Here is a 22867-nt window from a genome sequence, read left to right on the forward strand (position 1 = left end):
TTGGTGGAAGGAACCTGAGTTTTCGAATAGATTTGTAGTAAGACTTGGCGAATTTCATACTATGATGTCATTTATGACTGCTATTGCTAAAAGATTTGATGGATTCGGTTTTAAGGAATTTAATTAGTTTTAAACATAAGGATGAAAATTTTAGAAGATAGCTATTTCTATTTAGAGATAAAAGATATTTTGATAAATTTTGATTTTTTGTGTTAAAGTTTTTGATAAAATTATAAACTTTAATTTTTTTTAAATATTTGCAAGCTATCATTTATTGGTTTATTAAAACTGTAAACTTTGGGCATTAATATCTCAGCCTCAATTTAACGATATTGTCATTGAATCTGGTCTAGTGGCAGAGGGAGCAATCAAAGGTGTTCTCACAGGTAAACACTATTACAGAAGCATAATGGTGCATAAAATCATGTTTAAGGCTTTATGTCGCCTTAGATTTGAATCATTCTTGAACTCCTTGGATGTTGACAACCGACGTGAAGTAGAGGATTTCTGCTTGTTATTAATGGAATTACATGGAACTTCTGAATTCCAATGGTATATTGAAAGTGGTTTGTTTGTTGAAATTAGAGTAATTATTAGTGAAATTAGTAATCCCGCCTCAGTTGGTATCATAAAATCAAGTCGAACCTTATAAATATACTCGAAGATAAATTTATCGATAAGTTATCAGTGGATATTCCTAAAAACATCACATTAGTTTTGGACGGTATGGCTATATTGCAAATAATTAAACCTATACCCGAAAATTTTGAGAAACTCAGTCGATTGATATTCACTATGGTAATGAATTTTGGCATAAGTCAAATAGAGTTGACTTTGTTACGGACAGGTATCGAAATATTAGTATCAAACATGCCGAGCGACAAAGACGAGCTGAATCTGGTGTCCAGAATGTTACTATATTTGGGTCTGATCAAACAGTACCGAAACAATGGAAGAAGTTTATGAGTGTTGGCAGCAATAAAGAGGAACTGGTTAAGTTTTTTTAGAAGAATGGAAAGGTTATGCAATAAATGAAATAGAGATATTTATTACACATGGTGATAGCACATACTGCTTCAGAAATTCGATTTGTACGGAATTGTCAGAACATCCTAGCGACCAAGAAGAAGCTGATACTCGGTTATTGTTACATTGTAAGCGCGCTTCGGTTTCATATGCTCATGTTATACTTGCAAGCCCCGATACAGATGTGTTCGTAAGTGCATTTTACCATAGTTGGTTCATCTCTGCAACTCTTTATTTTGAAACAAGATGTGGAAACAAACAACGTATCCTTAATGTAAATAAAATCGCAAAAGAGATTGGTTACGATTGGTGTGATGCAATGATTGGGTTCCATTCCTTTACAGGTAAATTCAAATTAAATTTCATAAGTGAAATCATTATCTTTCTTGCGAAGAGTTTATTTCATGCACTATTTTGCTACTTTATCAAAAATAATGTAAATTGTGCTGTTTATCTAAACTAATTATGTATCTGAAAACGTAAATGTTTGAAGTGCTTCTACTTATTACTTAGGTTGTGATGCAGTGTCTGCTTTTCAAGGAAAAGGTAAATTATCTACCCTAAAGACGGCAGGAAAGAAAAAAGAATATTGTACAGCATTCCGAGGTATCGGAATGTCACTAGATGTATCAGATGACGTTGTTAATGGCATACAGAAATTTGTTTGTCACCTTTATGGTGCAAGCAAAGAAGATGTCATTAAAGCACGATATTACTTGTTCAAAATGAGCAAATCTACAAAAGAGATGCTCCTCCAAATTATGATTCGCTTATTTTACACATTAAACGTGATAATTATGATGCTTACATCCGAAAAGATACATTGAAAGGTATATTAAATGTTCCTTCGCTTGATGGCTATGGTTGGTCTTTAAATGGAGACCAGGTAAACTTGGTTTGGACAACAATTCCACCTGCACCCGATTCACTTCTTAAATTTGTTCACTGTTCTTGCAAACCTGATTGCGTCACAAATCGATGTTCTTGTAAACAAAACGGAATCACATGCACTGATCTATGCGCATGCGGTGAAGCGTGTGAAAACACCTCGTTTGACGAAAGACTCTATGATGATGATGATGATGATGAAATAGAGTCAGAAAGCGATCTTGATGAATAAAAAAATAGTTGACATTTCTAGTATTTTTTCTTTTTTAAAACTTTAGGCGCTCTACTTTTTGTTACACAATTTATGAGTACGAGGTAGTTCACTTGCATCGACGAAAACAAAACTTATTATCTTGAGACATGGCCGGCGAGAATAGATATCAAGTAAATGGGGGGGGGGGGGGGCGTAAATCTAAAAAGGTTACTATTCCAAACTTGCAAGCTGATCCGACAAAAAAGTTTAAACTTGCAAACTAAATGAGCTAAAAGGTCCACATTTGCCAACTGAATGAACAAAAATTTATTAATTGTTACCCCTTCCCCTCCCCCCTCCCTAACCACAATTAACGTCGGGTCTATCCTTGAGAACAATGCATTTTAAGGTCAATTTTGTTAGAAAAAATGTATTCAGTGTTTAATTTACTACAAGTAAAATATCACTTTCACAAAATTTGACCATAATTTTTTTTTCTATTGCCTTTATGGGGTAAAAGACACAGGTCCTAGTTTCTCAAAAACTGCAGGGCAAAAATGGGGCAAGTTTCTGTTTTTCGTATCTTGGTACCATGCTCTAACAATATCGAAACAAAAAAATTAGTTATTACAAGTGTCCAGCGAAAACTCATTTTTAATCACATTTTTGCTATATGGCCACCGGCCTAAAGATCCACTATATTGCACAAAGTGTTAAACATTTGATTTAATGATGAGATTTGAAACGAAAATCCAAACACGTTAGTTTTGGGAAATTTTTTCACTAACGTTTTTCTATTCGTACCTAATCTAATTATAAATAGTGAAATGTGTTTAAATAATAAGAGCTAAAATGACAAACTTTATTATTTCAATAACAATGTTGTTACATTGATTAACATTTTCCTCGCTTATTCCAAAGTATAACACAGTACAGAAATAAAATAGAAAGAAGTTTAAAAAGAAAATTGAACAACTATATGTATTTAGAAAAAATACAAAAAGTATATATTTTTTTTAGTGAGCAGAACTTCAATAAGTCGGAAACCCACTTCCACTAACTACTGTTAAATATCAGAAAACAGATCGTCGTCCAATGTTCAAAATATATTTATATATACCATAAAATCGCCTAAGTTTGGCCACCATGTAACTTAGAAAAAATATTAAAAAAACATGTACATTTCACAAACTTTTTTTTTTCGAATATTATTTTAATTGCTTCGTAAATATGAATCCATAAAAAAAAATAATGTTAAATGCAACCTGCTGAAATAATTCTTCAGCAAAACAACAATTTGAAAAAATGCACACTATTAAAATCTAAAATAAACAAATTATTAATATAAATGATCAAATTTAAACCAAATTAATTATAGTTACAAAAAAAAAAATTATTAATTTTTGAAAATTAACTACTTTTTATTATTTTTATAAAAATTAGTGAAATTTTTGCTCTAACTTCGATCATTTAAGGATAAACAACGAAGGAGAGAATTTGCAGTAATATAGTGAGATGATGATAAGTGTTGCAAATGTAAAACTTACAGGTAACTTTACCTGTAAATTTTTGACATTTTTATAATGGATACGCACCAAGGTATTTTATTTGAATATAAAGTTTGTTTATAGTTTCAAAGTTAACTGACGGTTCTTTCAGTTATAAAAAAAGTCAAGCTTGTGACATTTTTTTGGAGATAAAATCACAGCTCAACATCAATTATGGATGCGTTGCGAATCCTGTGACAATTAGTTATGTGGATCTTGCTGTTCTACTACGGTCAATAATACATGCAAGAATTGCCAATAAACATACAATGCTCAATTGAAGCAAAGTAGTGTTTTTTTTTGGTTATTGAAAAAACCTTTCTAACTTAATTGAAAAATATATTTTTAATTTTATTAACTAGTGACGTTGCAAATCTGATAATGGCCAAAGTAATAAAGTAGTTGACAATAAAATTACAATTACAATAAAAATTATAAATAGTCTTACTTATATTTAAAATTTTTATGTGCTTTTTCTTGTTTTCTTTGATGCCCCAAAAGACATTTTTATTCAGCCCGGGGCGACACTCTACTTAGTTACTCGTATTACCCGAATTTATATCATGATTTTACAATAAAACAACATTTAAAAATTAGTTTTTATTATATGTGACGTTTATGATACGCTATAAGAAGCATAAGAAGAACTTACACTAAAAAATTATTAATTTAATGATAATATAAATAAAACACTTCATTCATAAATAAACTTAAGTAATTTAAATTATAAAACAATACCTTAAAATAATAACACAGTATAAATTAAAATAATAACTAAAAATAATATGAACATGCATGAATATACATGAGTTTGTATTTGTTTTTGAAAGCACCACCCTAAAAAATGAAAGCGTCAATCATCGCTCAATCGTATTCGATTTTTGAACATAAAAACCCCACCGCTGAGAATGCTCGTTTGGACTACACACTTGCTGGCCGTGTAGATAGCAATTAATTAAATATTTTTTTAAAGGAGATTGTGTCTTGAGCTACTACTTTCAAAGGAAAGTGTTTCTTTTTAGATTTTAGATTTTTTTTTTTTACCTTATTGGTTTTTACCTTATTGGCTTTTACCTTATTGGTTTTTACCTTATTGGTTTTTACCTTATTGGTTTTTACCTTATTAGTTTTTACCTTATTGTGTTCGTTTTGATGCCAATTCTTTTTCCATAACTTCATTTAATTGTTCACTAACTGTTTTGATGTTATTATCACACTCGTTGCTTAAAAAAGTCTGGTTTAACAACTATTACTACTTAATTCTGCTGCTGTTATTATATCTGCCAAGTTTAAACATTTTTATCTGGTTTATCATAATTTTTTTTATTTTGGGTACATGATTTGGTACAAAATCTATTTGGATTTTTTATGAAGTAATTTGGCCATGAAAATATATTAAACTCATTAACGGGGTTCTCCTCTCTTTAATTCGGTGACTCAAAGCATGATATAATTGTTTTTGATTTCAGATTGTTGTTATTTTGTTTTTGTCAACATAAACTCTAATGCCAGAGGAAATTAAAGTTGAGTAGAGTTGACAAAGTGCTACCATGTTGCTGTAAGATGTAGTACAAATCAAATATCATTCTACATTCCTTTTCGTTAATTTTAATTGAATCATCAATTTTGGAATATAATTCTAAATGTAGATATGCCTTTTTAACACAAAACTATTAACACAAAATTTCAATATTACAAATCGGCCCATCATAAGCAACAAGTTGCTAATGCTAAACCAATTAGTGAAGTTAAATTTAAAAATATAAATCGGGTTTTGCAACCCATGATTAAATGAATGATCTTTCCAAACTCAACTGAAAATAACTTACATTTTCGTTTGGGGACCTTTAAACCATTTTTCTTTTTTCCTGACTTGTGTTATAACGTAACCAACAATTTGATGCCTAATTTTAACTCCAGATGTTTCATTATATAACAATGAATCATTTGAATCTCGAATATAATCTTATCCTTCAGAAAACAATTTCTACTTTAAATAATAATAAAGTATATTAAATAAGCCTTCTGTATTTGGATAACTTCATTACTTAAACGGACATAAGTAAACTTTTGTCATTCGATAAACTTTCTGTATTTTGATAACTTTTTAATTAAACTGATGTTAAAAAAAAATTTGCAAATCACGCACACATTTTAATTAAATTAGGTGGACTTAAATTAGGTGGACTTAAAAAAGGAATTAAAACCACGCACACATTCGAATTAGAATAATTTAAAAAATTTAAAACAAAAATAACGTATTCCTTTCATTAAAGATTTTTGATCTTCCCATCAGCAAACGCTAAAATTTTATTTATCTTAAATAATATATTCGTTTTAATATCATACTAAATTTAAATTTTTTATTTTTTTGATCGTACATATTTTGCAGAAAAGCAACAACGTTTTTAGTTTGTATTTTTGACAAAATAGGAAAGAGAAAGAGAAAGAATAAAAAGAAAACATTGCAAAGAGAATAAACAACTACAAAACCAAACACTATTCCTAAGCCTATATTTACATTTTATGACGTAAAAATTTTTAATTACAAATTAAGTTTACACTTTTTATACTTTTATTATGACAATCCCGAAATCCTGGGAAATATTGGAGATTAATCCTGGGATTTCGGTATAAACAGTTTGTGCGGAATCCCAGGATTCCGGGATTCCAGGATTACGGGATCCGGGGATTGCCATCCCTAATTGGTAACTAATTTATTTTTTTTTAAATTTTATTTTTATTAATTTTTTTAAAACAATTTAATCTTTTAAAATCTTTATTTTCTAAATCTTAATTTTTTTAAATAATATTTAGATTAGCTAAGCTTATTCCAGATATGCGTTTATCTGCACCTCATATGGTTAGGACGATGAGTAATTTTAAATTGTTTTCTAGGTACTACTCCATGCTTTATTAAAAAATAACTTGACTTTACTAACTAAATAGGTGGGATGTTTATTTCAATTTAGATTTTTGCCAATGAAAACGCAAATTTAAAAACGCTATCCCTATTTATTTCTTTATTTTCAATAAACATTTTTGAGAAATATGATTGAACTATTTTTTTTTAAAGGAAGGATGAAATAAAGATAACTTAGTTTTACTTGAGTTAATAGAGAGTTTGTTTGCCCTGAAACATTTGAAATTTTTTTGATTTTATTATTCATTTCTACGCACATCCGCTTATAGTTTTTGCGGAGATAAAAAAAGAACATCTAAATAGGTTTTTATTCACTGATTTGAGCTACTTGTTATGCCATACCTGTTAGGCTTTAATAATAACATTTTGTGGTCAACTGTATCAATTGTCCTAGGGAGATCGATTAGGTACCCTGTAACTTTTCAAGGGTCTTCGGGCACCTCTTGAAATTGTTTTTTTTTTAAAAAAAATTTACGTCCAGTATTATTATAATATATATTAAACATTCAGAGTTATTTTAAAGCCATAATAAAAACGCCTCAAAATACCTTCCGATTCTAGTAAATTTACATACATATATTGAGGGAAACAGGCATCATGGCGAATGAGACACATGGATAGATTTTCATATAAAAAGTTTTCATTTAACAAGTTTTATATAACAAAAATTTTTAAAATGCCTAGAAAAAAAAACTGCAATGAAGTTTTATAAGGAAAAATTAATATTATTACCTTTTTTTTTTTTTTTCCAAAAAAAAATAATAACAATAGTAATAATATAAATCTATATATTATAAATTTATATTATTACTATTGTTATTATAAAATTTTATATTATTATTTTTTTCAAAAAATAAAAAATAATGATAATAATATAAAAATAAAAATAATAATAATCATAATAATAATAACAATAATAATAACAATAATAATAATAAAAGATTTTAATGGTCTTTCTCGGGTAACTTTTTTAATGACTTTTTTTTGCGACGCATTTTTTTAACTTTACATAGAATAATCGGTAGTTTTTACAATTTTGTAAAGTTTTGAAACAAACAAAAATATTACAGTTATCTTATCATTTGGTCACGTGAACAGACGAAAAGTTTTCGTTGAAAATGTAAAATTTATAACCTTTGCATTTTAAAAAATTATATTATTCGTGTAATTTTAAAGTAATTTGACGTCATTTATTTTAGAACTATTTTTTGAGACAAAATAAAAATTCAAAAGTTGGCATTTTTGTGACTTATAAAATATTGGTCTTAAATTAAAAGAATTTTTTATAAAAAATGATTAAAATGTTTCAATCCAAGTTTTTTCGTAAAGATGATGAAAAGAAAATGGTAATGATATCACAAAATCAATCATTAAAAGGTATATGTTTAAAAATACTTCATATATTATTTGTGTTAAATATTTTCAGCTCTAAAATTTTAAATCCAAAACTAAAATGATATCTTATTTATTGTTTAGAAGAGAGCAAAACAAAACATAATTTGAAAGTAACATTTCAAAGAAATAAACTTTTTAAAATGTTTCTAAGAAACAAGATCCGTCCAATGGAAGAAAGTGAAACGTTTAAATACGAGCCATCCGATGCGCGAGAAGTTGAGGAGTCATTAGACAGCAGAATGAAGGACTCTTCATCTCAGAATACATTTCAACAGGAAAAGAAAAAGAAAAATAAGAAAATAAACTTTTGGAAACTTTTTCATCGTGGTAATAAAACAAACAAAGAAAAAAAGAATGTTGAGAGTACATTTTATGCAAACATTTTTGAGAAGCTTATCGAAAACGATGAAATTGACACCATTGATAAGGAGAACCTTATCGAAAACAACAAAATCAACATCATTAATAATGAGAATTTTATTGAAAACGATGGAATTGACATCTTTGATAGAGAGAATTATATAGAAAATAATAAAATCAACCTCGATGATAAGATTTTTTCAGAAAACGATAAAATCGATATCATCGATGATAAGATTCTTTCAGAAAACGATAACGACCTAAGTTTTGATAGTTTTTACTCATGTTTGGATGAAATTTACATGGATTCAATAACATATCTAAGTCAAATAGATTCGTTTGATTTATTCGAAAAAGAAAAAGATTTTGAATTTATTCACGACATAGAAAGCGTTGAGAGTTTGAACATAGAAAACATAAACCAGAGTTCCTCGTATACATTTTCTGATTCAGATGATGAGTTTGTTTCTGATTTTGTTAGTAATGACGTATTGAACTCTACTTTGCAGTTAGCTAGTTTAGATAAAGAGATATGGAATTCGACATCAATAATCAATACAATAGATACGGTAAGTTTTGTTTTTTTACATTTTTTGAAGGAAAAAAAATAGTTAATTTTTAGTGACTAACAACGGCGCTTCATTTTCTTCTTCATATATTTGTATATAACTGAAGATTTTTTTCTAATTACTCATTCAACTAATTATAACTTTTTATAGAACAATGACCAGTTACAGTGTGAGATTAATGAAAAAGAATTGTTACTGTGCGAGAATATCAAGAAGGAATTGTTACAGTGCGAGAATATCAAGAAGGAATTGTTACAGTGCGAGAATATCAAGAAGGAATTGTTACAGTGCGAGAATATCAAGAAGGAATTGTTACAGTGCGAGAATATCAAGAAGGAATTGTTACAGTGCGAGATTATTAAGAAAGACTCGTTACACTGAAAGATTATTAAGGAAAACAAACCATTACAAACAATGTGCGAGGCTGCTTTGTGCGAAATAGATGAAGGATTTAAATGAAACAGAGTTTGAAATTAAAGTAACAGATTGCTGTTCAACTATATGATAAACATATGTTTGAAAATGATGGTGCGCAACAAGAAACTATTTAAAAGTATTTTGTAATAACTATATTGATTTTATTTTAAACTATAAAAACTTGTTTTTAAATTTAGATAATAATTGATAGTTATTTAACTATCAATTACAGTTGAGTTAACTAATATCTCCCCCCCCCCCTCCTCACTCCCCACTCAAGTGTTAAATAATAACTCCCCTACTCCCCACTCCGAGTTAACTAATTCATACTGATACCATCCTCCCCCCCTCACTACCAACTTCGAGTAATACACACTTAAAACTTAACTCCAAGTTAATAAATACCCCTCCCTCAAATCCCCGCTCCGAGTTAACTAATACCTCCCCCAGTCCCCCACTCTAGTACTAAATCTTCATGCTTTACTAATTTCCCTCCCCAAATAATTACGAAATAACTTTGTTACCCAATCCCTATATATCTTTATACGGTTTTTTTATAATTTTTATAAGGTAGCAGGGCTATAAAAGCGTTAACAAGTTTCTAAATATGTCAGAAAATTTTTTTTTGGCATCAGAACTACTCTTGTTAGCATATCTAATTGTGCTTAGAATTGATAAAGATATATATTGATGTTTTTTATAGTTTTTAGTTATTATAATCTTTAATATTTGTAGTTTGATACTAAAAAGAATAGATTCAACAGCCATCTTAAAAATAAAGATTACAAACAAAAATATCTTCAACAAATTAACTATTATTTGACGAGTCAGCAAAAGTTCGAAGAAACAAATAAAAAAGCAAAACACGATCACTTTATCTACAAATGGTATTATTTCTTTAGCTTTACAGCTGGTATCAGTATGAAGTTTGCTACAGTAAGACAATATATACTTAACTTGTATCTTAGGCAAAAGTTTTCAAAATTGATCAACTGTTTCAAAATGGCAGAGACTATTTAAATTTTTATGTTTTCTATAAATTTCTATACCAACTCTGAGAGATATGTTAAGAGATGGTATTTTTCTAAGAAAAACCAGTATACATAAGAAACTATAGTTATTTTGAGTTTATCTATGATATTTACATTTAAGTTTCAGAAAAATGGCTTATTTATTATTTTATTTAAGTTTTCTGTAACTAGTTTTAAACATTAAAATAAAGCTTGTAAAACTTTCTCAAAACAGAGCAAGTAAAGTTACAAAACAAAAGTTTGAAAAATTATTGAAAAGTTATTTGACTTGGTTGATTGTAAATGTATGATTTCAATTTGTACTTAGCAACAATATCCTCCTGATTGTAAAGTTGGTGCCCACATTACCTGTATCTGTCCTAAGGAGAAAAAAATACCAACTAATGAACTGGTTTCTATAAATGAATGAGTGGATATACTAAAAATAATATAAAAGTATTACTAATGCTAAAAATAAAAAGTTTCTTAAAAAATGTTTAGTTAAAAAGCCTAATTATTATATTACTTAACTTCTCTTCGATTAGTTTAAAACAAAAATATTTTTTAAATATTTTTTCATTAAATTTAGAGGTAAACAAATTATTGCCACAGTTTTTTTAGGTTGGAACTCAGTTTTTATCAACTTGGGCCTGCTGATTTGAGGGAGTCAAAAAGGTTAATAAAGGTAGAAAGTTGCAAACGAAAAAGAGTAGAAGAAAAACTAATGACTCAAAACGAAACTAATGCTCAAGATAAACAAATTAGCAAACATGAAGTTGTTGAAGAGTTCAATTTTGATGAAAGTGAGATTTCTATTCAAAACTCAGGTACAAAATGTTTAAAAAATCTAGAAACTGTGAAGATATCTCTAATATTGCATTAGGCAGTATTCTATATGGTGTTGGATTAAGAGCAACCTCAGCAGTAGCAGTATGGGTAGATAATTAATCATTGTCAAAAATGATAATAGGGTTATCATTCTGTCCTTTATTTGCAGGAACTGTCAAGTATGCTTTTGTATCTTTTGGAGGATAGCCAAATGAACGCACTGTATGTTTATTGAATCCGGTAAAAGTTGCCTTGAGGAGGTGAATAACAAAAAAAATAAATAAATAAATAAATTAGTTTATATGGTTCTATTATAATTTATTTTAATTACCACCACGTCCCTGGTAGTACCGCGCTCAACTTGTTTCTCCGCGCAGCGGCCTTGTTCGTCAAGGTTCGTGTTTCGGATTTTTAGAGTTGAGAGAGGGTTATAACCACTATTTAGTAGCCTCCTCATCTGTATAGGTTATAACCACTATTTAGTAGCCTCCTCATCTGTAGTGGCCTTCTCGGCCTTGGGGAGGTGAATAATAAAAAAAAAAAAATAAATAAATAAATTAGTTTATATGCTTCTATTATGATTTATTTTAATTACCATATATATAGAAATGTTAAAGATATCGTCGTTAAAAAAACATATTGAAATTATGTGATAAAAACTTTACTATTTCATCCTCTTCCTGCATCGAATTCTCTTTTATTTTTAGTTCTTGTTCTACTTCTTTCGTTTAAAATTTAGTTCTTTTTGTCACTAACTCAACTTGTACGAAGACCGTAGAAGAAATTCTGATATCTCTTTTTGCCTCTTTTTCAATATGTTTGGCTGGTGTACAAAGTGCCATAGTTATAAATCAATTGATTGATTTAGCCGGATTTTAGCTACATTCCAAAAGTTAAAACTGAGTCTCTTTTTTATTCTATTTAGTCTTAGGCATAAGTTAGGGCAATTATCTTTAGTATCATTCTATGGATACCACATTTATCTTCGTAAATAAAGCAAAATTTGTATATAAAATATTTAAAACTAAATCTTCTGCAAATGAAAAAAATATATAAAAATTTATTTGAAAAATTCGTAAAAATTTATTTCAAAAATTCGTACAAATCTAAAAAAAAAATATTATACTAATCTCGATCAATATGTTTAAAAAAACTCATCGCGCAACTGACAAAAAATAAAAGAAATAACCGGAAAATCAAAATATCGCTTAAGTTCTCTACCACAAACTATAAAATTTGAAGATGTAAATGTATGTGAACCGAGAAAATTAAAACATATCTGATAAAACTTTTACTGTAATGAGAACCAATCTTTCTAATAAAAGTCCTATGACCAAGAGTGTGTTTGAAGACTACTAGTGCCCTTTAGGTAACTCTCATTGTAACTATGAAAACTCTTCTGAGTTATCTCACGACAAGCTTGATAGAGCCTTAAAACTTCTAAAACGAAATAAAGCTGATGATGATGCTGATGCTGATGATGATGATGATGCTGATGATGATGATGCTGATGATGATGCTGATGCTGATGATGATCATGCTGATGATGATGATGATGATGATGATGATGATGATGATGATGATGATGATGATGATGATGATGATGATGATGATGATGATGATGATGATGATGATGATGATGATGATGATGATGATGATGCTGATAAAATAAGTAGTAACATAATTGCTTTGAAATTCTGAAAGTTTTTGAAATTTTATATAAAATATTTAATACAACTATAAAGCAAGGAGTTTTTTCAGATCACTTAAAATTTGCAAAAGTTCTACCAATTTACAAACAAGGCGATAAAACAAACTTTAACAACTATCGCCCATTTTCGGTTCTTTCAACTTTTCAAAATTATTAGAAAGAATAATATATAATAGAATATTTAAATATCTTGGCCAAAATAATATATTAAAAAAACTATTTCAATTAAGCACGCAGTTATTCAATTTGATAGGGAAATCTCAGAATCTTCGATAAAAAAAATCGACAAAAGAATATATACGTTAGCAGTCTTTATTGATCATTCGAAGACTTTCAACACCGTTAACCATAAAATTTCACTAAGAAAGCTCAAATACTATTTGCATTAGTAACAATATGCTAAAATGTTTTCATAATTACTTATCATATAGAAAGCAATTTGCTACCTCTAACGATGGCCTTTAAAGCGACTATTTTCAAATAACCTGCAGTGTTTCACAAGGCTATATTCTAGGTTTTTAAATTATGTTAATGATTTAAGTAAAGCAACTAATCTTTGGGGTATTATATTTGCTGATGATATGAAGTTATTCTTATCAAAGAGTAATATTTATGAGCTGTTTTCTAATATGAATAATCTTAGTGATTTAAATGTAACCAATTGACCTTAAACTTTGATAAAATAAAGTATATTTTGTTTTACATTATATCAAAAAACGTTTTTTTACCAACAACCTTGCAAAAATTATTATTAATGAGTTTGAAATAAAAAAGGAAACTTTTACTAGATTTCTTAGCGTTTATGTTGGAGAGAATGTTACACAACAACCGCATATTGATTACATTTGCACTAAGTTTCTAAAAATGTAGAAGTCCTATATAAGTCAGGAAATTGTTTAACCGAAGTACAATGTAAGGGCTCAAATCTTGCGGCTTGCATATTAATTTTTTAAAATCATTTCCAACTTTCTAAAATACAAATTAAAACATTTTATAGTTTTATAGTTGATATATAATTAAATAATATACTATAACAAACAAAAAGGAGAGAATTTTAAAAAGCTTAAAATTGCAATAAACATCAGGGTTGTCAGATATTTTGCAATATGCGGTAGCCAAAAATATATAATAAAGTAGCCAGAAATGGCCAAAAGTGACCAAAAAGTAGCCAAATTCTCCGCGATCGCATTGATTTAGTTTTGAAAATGTAAATCTTAGGTAAGAGAATTAAAAAAAAAACGTAAAAACTGCCTTCGTTATAAAAATAAAATGAAATATAAAAACAAGTTAAGTAGTTAAATAAATAATAACTTTTTTTTATGCATTTTTTAATAGTAAGTTATTAACTATTTGATAATAAACATGATTAATATATACTTTTTATCAGAAAATTAAATCTATAAAAATGATTTTTATTTAGTTCTTTGAAAATGTAATTTAAAATTTTTATAATAACATTATTTTACACTTAATAAAATAAAAATCTTTTTAAGCCATGTAATAATTGGTTTTAATAATTATTTTTTTTAGGACAATAATTGAGAAGAATCTTAGCTCGGGTTGATACTTTTTTAAGAACCTCGTGTTAACAATATATATAATCGTAACAAAAACCCTTTTGAATTCTACAATCAAGAATTCCAGATAAACCGGTAATATAATAACAAAAAGCCGTAATAAATCATAACACTTTTTACATACACCCTAAGTTGACTTAGTCAACTAATGATATAAATCTTTTAAACGCCGCAAATTTTCACCTGCGTTCGCTGCCTGTCTGGTCGGCCGCTTACTAATTGACCTGCACGTTTCATCGGTAGCAATCACACCTGGTTCATCTTCCATTACTTTATTATTTTTATTTTCGATCATTTCGATTGGCTTGTTGTTGCTAATTTCGAAAGGTATTAATTTTTGAATAGGTCGAAAACAGGTTGTTCGAATTCCTTCTTTGGATAAAATTTGTAGATGTGCGCCTCGTACTTTTCCATCAGTTCCTCTAATAAGTTTCAAAACTTTTCCCATACGCCATTGACTTCTAGGGATCTTGGGGACTTCTAGGGATCATCTCGTACAAGAACTACATCATTTGCTACTAGTTGTTCGAATTTTTATCTTTAACATATAAATGGTGTTGTTTAAGTTCATTAAGATACGAAGTTGCAAATCTTTTCCAAAAATTAAATATTGCTGTTTTTAAAAATACTGTTCTTCTTGAAACATCTTCAGTTAGTTTATAAATTTCATTCAATTTATTATGAATATTTCGACCAAACATTAAATGGTATGGTGTTAAAGCTTTATGAGTATCATCCTCGCTTCTGTAATATAAAGGACGACTGTTTATCACAGATTCAATTTTACATAGTATTGTTTCTAATTCTTCGTAAGATAGAAGAGCCTTTCCAATCGTTTTCTTTAATGTAATTTTAACAGATCTAACTAAACGCTCGTAAAACCCACCCCACCAGGGGGAAGCTGGCAGAATAAACTTCTGTTTCACATCGTTCTTTGTCATATATATTTTAACTTCTTTAGATTTAAAGGTTTTAAAATTATCAGAAATAATAAGTTCAGGATAACCTATTCGTGCTGCAAAACGCTTAAAAGCTCTAATGAAGGTTGGAACTTTCATGTCAGGTGTGAGTTCGAGATGGATTGCTCGACTAGATGCGCAAGTCAATAGCAAAACATAGACCTTACAGAAAACGTCCTTAATAATTGTTTTAATAAATAAAGGTCCTGCGTAATCCAAACCAGTTGATTGAAATGAATATAAATTATTAACTCGAAAATCAGGTAAATTTGGGCTGCTAGGTGGTAACAATGTTCTTCCTTGGAATTTCTTGCATATTACACATTGTCTAATAATACTTTTTATCGTTGATCGTCCTTTTATTATCCAGAATTGGGAACGTACTTTATTCAGCGTTGATTCGATTCCATGATGCAAAACTTTTTCATGACAGTTACGAATGAGTAATATCGTGAACCAACTTTCTTTGCCTCGTAATATTAAAGGGTGCTTTGCTGTAAAGTTAGAGTTTTCAAATCTTCCTCGTAATCGTAGAAGTTTATCTTCATCATCGAATAACTTAAGTGAACTTCTTAACTTATTGAATCTTCTGTCGTTTTGTAAAATTCTTTGTTCGTCTTTAATCCATTCATTGAGTGCATATTTGTACTCGTCTGTAGTCAAAAATACTTGTTTGTTTAATGGTAGCTTTTTTATTGTTTTTACCAAATTGTTAATAAATCGAAAAACATATGCAGTAGTTATAGTTAATTTTTCAAATGAACTAAATCTACCTGCATCAATAACACTACTCAAACCTGGCGATGATTCCAAAACAACATTACAAACAACTACATTCCCCCCTCGTTTACATTCAGACATAATATCAACATTTAACTCGTTATCAACTGTAAATTCTTTAATCTTTTCATTCATATTTAACAAAAATTCTGGTTCTATTAACCAACATCTTAAATCAACAAAATTACTTATGCGAGTAGGAAAATCAGCTGGGTTCAATTCTCCACTAATGTGATTCCATTTTTGTCTATAAACAATTTTTCTAATGGCATTCACTCTATTCTCTACCCATGGTTTCCACGTTTTCTCTTTTGCCTTAATCCAATACAATGCTACCTCTGAGTCAAACCAACAAATTACTTTATCAAATTACACTCTTCCACTCAAAACTCTTAACACTTCCTCTATAAGTCTGCTCAGTAACACACAACCTAATAGCTCTAGTCTAGGTATACTTATTTCTTTTAAAGGCGAAGCACGTGACTTTGAAACTAAAAACTTTCTATTCACTCCAAAACAGGTTTCTATAACTAAAAAAATAACGGCACAATAAATTAACTTAGAGCTGTCACAGAATCCATGTAATTGAACACTCTTACTATCTTCATTAACTCTCTCAAACACAAATCTTGAAATTCTAACTGAACTTAACAACTCAAGGTCTTTTAAAAATTCTGTCCATGCTAATTCTATTCTTCTTGCTACTATTTCATCCCATTCACTCTTATCTTTACAAATCATTTGAAATATAGTTTTTACTCTTGAAGTTATCAGTGTTATAAAACCTAAGGGATCAAAGAAAGACGCAGCCATTTTTAAAATATTTAGTTTAGTAGTTTTGATGGCTTTAGCCTTTTTAACAAAATCTTTAAATTCAAACACAAATTCATCTTTCACTATGTCCCACTCAATTCCTAAAATCTTATCAAATTATTGTTATTATATTTATTTTTTATAATTTCACTTTCAAAATATTTTAAATCATCAACTATTAGATTGCATTCTGGGTTTTCATTTTTAATAGTTTCCTTTTTATTAAAATAATTTTGTAATTCGTGATCATATTTTACCCACTTTCTTAATTCAAACCCTGCATCTAAAAATATACTTTTGAATTTTTTATAAAACATTTTTCCATCTAAAACTGTTTCACAGCCAGAGGCTATGTCATCTACATAGAGATCATCTATTAACCTTTCAATAAATATTTTATCATTTTTTAAATACTTATTCAGATAGTGTTTTAAAGTGGCATTTAAAAGAAAAGGACTGCTAGTTAAACCAAAAACAGCTCTAAGAAATCTATATATAATTAATTTATCCTCCTTATCAGATATTCTCTCGTACCACAAGAACCTCAAGTAGTCTCTGTGTTCATAAGAGATTTCAATGTTCAAGAATGCTTGTTTTATGTTAGCAATTATTCCTATAGCGTTGAACCTAAATTTTAGTAAAATATCAAATATTTTAGATAATAAATTTGGACCTGAATACAAGCAATCATTTAAAGACGATCCCGTCGTAGAACATGATGCATCGAAAACAGCTCTAATTTTAGTTCTATCTTAATCTCTTCGAATGACAGGCCTGTGAGGCAAATAATGTACACACCCTGGTTCTTTAAATATATCAAACTCACTAACTCTTTCTATTATATTATTTTCATATTCTACAAAAATTTGATTATATTCAGCGACCAGTTTTTTATCGTTTAACCTATTTCTTAAATTAGCTAGACGTTTTTTACAAATATTGTAGTTATCAGGTAGAAGGTCATGTTCAGTTTTGAAAGGTAACTTGGTTATATATCGTTCTCCATTATGTGTGATATCCCTTTAAAACTGATAACACAACTCTCAGGAGATTCTATAGTCTCAACAGACCAAAATCTATTTAGGTCATGCCTAAGCTCATTTATTTCACTCTCTACCTCACAATGCATAGAATGACTCATAAAATATGACTCTGTGGCCTTTTGAGTAATATTTTTCTGTGGGATAGGACCACTTAATACCCACTCTAAAACTGTATCACTAGCTACTAAACTACCCCTTGTACTTCTAATGATTCTACCAGACATAAAGCTATGATAAAAATCTATACCTACTATAATATCTACATGAAAATTTAGAGACCGTCATCATGATCAGCTAATGAGAGCTTAGCTATTTGTTTAAATTGACTACCAGCTAATGACACATTTTGCCTTTGAAGAGGGCTACAAAAAATGGGAACACATAACGCTTCCATATAAACACAATGATCTGAATATTTATGTTTGACCTTAAGCTGAACGACATCTAACAATTGTAATGTTTGTTCATTATCCTTCCCGAATGTTTTAATTATAATCTTTTCTTTTCTAATAATCTTTAAGTTTAATCTTTTTTGAATATTCTCGCTTATATAAGACTGTTGACTACCACTATCACATAGGATTCTTGCCTTTAAGGATTTCTTTTCAGATACTGCACTTATGTTTGCTCTAGCTGTTTGCAACAAAATAGTTGAGAAATGTTGTGTCGCATGCCCAACAAAACTGTTTTCTTGTTCACACAAGGAAATGTGATGCTTTCCTTCGCACTTACTACAAATATAATTTGCCTGACAATTCTTGAGTATATGATTCGTTTTAAGACAATTAAAACATCTACCTTTCTTTTTTAATATTTCTCTTCTAGTTGAAAAATTTGTTATCTTTTTGCATTCTCAAGGACTATGATTTTCTGAACAGTATACACAAGGATAATTAAGCTTTTCTTTTATTTGAATATCCTTTTCAAATGAATTTGCATAAGCTTTTTTTTTATTATTTTTAAAGTTATGATGAATATAATCCTGCAGTTGTGAAAGGCTGACTATTTACTTTTCTGTATTCAATATTTTTATTATTAGTTAAACAACACTCTTTTGCATTTAACTCCTCTCAAAAATATTTTAGTAATAAATCTATAGTCCAAACCTTCTGTTAATTTCCTTGAAATTAACAGAACTAAATCGTCTGGTAATATATCCTTTAAAATAGGAATCAAAAGACTTCCAAAGGTGTTAAAGTTTCTTTAATCCATCAACCTTATCACTATTTTTCACTTTTACTAGTTTTAATAATGAATCCATGTGTGCAGAGATTAGAACTTGTGGGTTACCATACCGTTCGGTCAATAAAGAAACTGATTCTCTCTAATTTTCAGACGATAAGGTTAAGCCACAAATAGTAGTCAATGCTTGACCTCCTATATATTTTTTTAAATAATTGAAGCGATCAATATCATAGCAACATTAAACTGATCCCAGAATGTTTGCCATTCTAAAAAGTTACCCTTAAAAACTGGGAGTTCAATTTTTGGCAATCTACAACTAATTTTATTTTTAGAGCTCTGTTCAGAATTATTTTCAAAACCTAATTTTACAGATTCTAACCTTAGATTCAATTCAGAAAGTATATTGTGAAATGGAGCAGTTATTTCAACACTCACTAAAACATCCTCCTCAACCTCATTTGGATCAAGTATATTAACTATTTCTTCATCAATGTTATTTAAATTGGTATAAGAGTCACTTAAGCTATTTTTCAAAGCTATAAACTTGGACTGTGAAGTTTCAGGGTCTTCTAAAGCTTGACTAATTTTTACAACATTTTTTTGAAAGATATTTCTTAATGCCTTTTTTCTAGCTACCTTCCTACCTAATATTGCAGCCATAACTTATTCTCTCTATACAAATTTCTCGCTTACTCTTATTCACAATACTCACAATGAAATATGTATCAACAACAACAACTAAGCCATGTAATAATTGGTTTTAATAATTATTTTTTTTACGACAATAATTGAGAAGAATCTTAGCTCGGGTTGATACTTTCTTAAGAACCTCGTGTTAACAATATATATAATAGTAACAAAAACCCTTTTGAATTCTGCAATCAAGAATTCCAGATAAACCGGTAATATAATAACAAAAAGCCGTAATAAATCATAACCCTTTTTATAAGCCAATTAAGTTATAAAGTATTGAACATAAACTGTTAATTCAAAACAAAGATTTGACAGATTTATTAGGCCGGGTAAAAAAAAAAGCAATTGCTTTTTTTACTCAGCATATTTGGAGCAATTGTTCAGCTTTACGTGGATAAAAATTTTAGAAAACTCTCTTATATTTTTATTCACGTAAAGCTGAACAGTTTACTCTGAGACGCTGAAAAAAACGCTGAGTAACTGTTCAGCCTTACGTGAATAAAAGTTCGAAGCAAATTAATTAAGTTTTTATTCACGTAAAACTAAATCATTACTGAGTAAAAGCAGTTTGTTGTTTTTTTCACCCAGCCTATTTTCTACCACTAAATAGCGGTTTGCGCAACGTCTAACAAAGCGTAATTTATATGGTAGTATATATATTTTGTATTACATATATTTTAATATTTTAAAGCTATGTTATAAATTATTTTTTTATTTATAACTTTAAAAGGTAGACAATATGTATTGTTTTTCTACCGCTTACTAAATAAAATATTGAAGTAAGGTATAAGTATAGAAACGATCGGTGTGTAATAGACTTACCAAGACCCGTATTTTATGGGTTCGGAATGCTAGTTATTAAAAATTATTAAAATTATATAAATTTTAATATTTGTAAATGTAAATTTTTGCATTAAAAAGTGTATAATAATAGATCTAAAAAACGTGTATATGTGTGTTTATTTGTGTATGCGTAAAAATTTGTGTATTTATATATGTATATGTAATCATATAAATAAAAAATAAATAAGAAATTATCAGACTGGAACACATCGGTCAAAACAACAATTTTTCAGTATCTACGTCTTCTTCGCTTGTCAAGAACGAAATTTGAGATTTAAAAGAGGAAAAAGAGTGTTAATTTATTAAATCTGAAAATTTCATTATAATTTATAACAGCCGAGAAAATATAGAAATTGAATAAATTTAAATCCGATATGAAATCCAAAACGAAACTCAGTTGATAGACGTTAAGGACTACGGTGCTGATGTTTAAAAAAAATATTTTTCAAGTTTAAAATTACACATAATACTCAAAAAAAGCAGTAGAAGCTATTAACACACAATATTCATAATGTTCAAGATACTCTAAAAGTTAATTAATACAAAACAAACAAAAACTCAAAATACATCACGCAATACTCACAAAAAAAAACAATAGAAGTTAATTAAATGATCCTTTTACTAAAATACTTACTGATTAAACAATTCCGATTTCTTCAAGTAAACTCACTTAATTCATTTCTGTCAAGTAAACATTTGTCTATGTTTGCATATATTTTAGTTTCAGGAATTCTCCACTCGTCCCAAGATACTTCGAAACGAAATGTATTAACAGTTTGCGAGTGGAATCAATTGTATGCGTACGGTTCACAGACAAAGTTATTTATCATTTCAGATCCAACTTTGATTGAAGACACTTGAATTGATTTTGTTAATGCATCTAAGGCAAATCGCATATATTCATGCAAACTACAAACAAAAACATTTTGCGGAAATTTGTAACTGATTTCACATTGCGTACACGAAGGTCAATTTTTATGTGCAGATGCTTTTTCTTGAATAACTCGAAAGCTTCTTTTAGCGTATAATATAAATGACGTATCTGAATATTGTTTGCTTTTCCGTCAGATAATTAAATTCGAGTGACACATTTTTTGTTTGACGATATATGGGAAACTTTATCTTCATTATAAAAGTTTACACTTGGTGAATGGAGTTATGGTTTAACCCAATATGAACTCAGAGTTGTTGACAAGGCCAAAAATATTTTCAAGATTAAGGTCAAGAATTTTTTATATATGTATATTTCGTGATCTTCATAATAAATTATTTACAATATTTTTTAGTTAAGATGTGACATGCTGGAGGTAGATCCAAATTATTTTTACAAGCAGAGCTATTTGAAGGATTAGAAAGAATTTCAGATTGTTTCTTCTTTGAATTCGATAGTGCTTTTAAAACTTTTTTTCAACTCTTTTCCTCATTGCTAAACGTTTTTAAAAGCTCATCTTTAGTCTTGATTGATCTTTAGATTGATTTAAAAGTTTTCTTTTTAGAGCGCGACTTTTTACAACTCTTAATTTTGCTTTAGCATTATAAGCTGCTTTTTTATTAGGATCAGCTTTCAATTTTTCTTGATATCTCTTAGATCTTACTCTGGACATTTTTTTTTATCAGTTTTCCGAGAAACATAAATAGCTTGGTATTCTGCATAACATTTTTTTTTTACTTCTAATTTTGATTCCATTTCTTAAAAATTCACAACTTTATAAGAAAATGCCAACATAAATCCAATAATTTGCAAATATTTACTTTACCTTTCACAATAATAAAATGCAAAATTTATTCGTCCAAAACCCAGAACATTTGGATTATATTTTGACTTACCACAATTTAATAAAATGCTAATTATTCCGTTAATGGGTTTAGTGACGCAACAGCTTTTAAACTATAACTATAAATTAATATTATGCTTTTTAAATTTTTTTTGGATTAGTGATGGAAAATTTACATTAAAAAGACTGTGGAAAAAAACACATACTGAAACTTTTTAGTCCCTGTGTTTATCCGATTGCTGTCATTAGGTTAACCTAATTTCAGTATGTTTTCCACCTATTGCACAATCTAACATCACGTGCAATCCTGTCCGCTCTCTCCATGCTATCTT

The 22867-nt window shown here is 28.7% G+C and overlaps 3 protein-coding genes across 3 annotated transcripts; 2 read left to right on the forward strand and 1 right to left on the reverse strand.

Annotated features, from left to right (window-relative positions):
- The first annotated feature begins 409 nt into the window (after positions 1 to 409).
- Positions 410 to 1947, forward strand: LOC136083374 (uncharacterized). Its single transcript, XM_065802769.1, has 3 exons — positions 410 to 605; positions 1008 to 1370; positions 1540 to 1947. The coding sequence occupies exons 1-3, from the start codon at positions 410 to 412 to the stop codon at positions 1851 to 1853; spliced, it is 873 nt and encodes a 290-aa protein (XP_065658841.1). The 3' UTR covers positions 1854 to 1947.
- Positions 1948 to 7730: 5783 nt separating this feature from the next.
- LOC136084343 (eukaryotic translation initiation factor 2-alpha kinase 1-like) lies at positions 7731 to 9492 on the forward strand. Its single transcript, XM_065804380.1, has 3 exons — positions 7731 to 7954; positions 8054 to 8901; positions 9052 to 9492. The coding sequence occupies exons 1-3, from the start codon at positions 7870 to 7872 to the stop codon at positions 9280 to 9282; spliced, it is 1164 nt and encodes a 387-aa protein (XP_065660452.1). The 5' UTR covers positions 7731 to 7869; the 3' UTR covers positions 9283 to 9492.
- Positions 9493 to 14962: 5470 nt separating this feature from the next.
- Positions 14963 to 18263, reverse strand: LOC136083375 (uncharacterized). Its single transcript, XM_065802770.1, has 5 exons — positions 18026 to 18263; positions 17795 to 17852; positions 17254 to 17623; positions 16557 to 17104; positions 14963 to 16430 (listed from the first exon to the last, which is right to left on the reverse strand). Exons 1-5 carry the CDS (start codon positions 18261 to 18263, stop codon positions 14963 to 14965), a joined length of 2682 nt encoding a protein of 893 aa, XP_065658842.1.
- Positions 18264 to 22867: the final 4604 nt, after the last annotated feature.

The sequence above is a fragment of the Hydra vulgaris genome, chromosome 08 (genome assembly GCF_038396675.1).
Source record: "Hydra vulgaris chromosome 08, alternate assembly HydraT2T_AEP".
NCBI classification, from domain to species: domain Eukaryota; kingdom Metazoa; phylum Cnidaria; class Hydrozoa; order Anthoathecata; family Hydridae; genus Hydra; species Hydra vulgaris.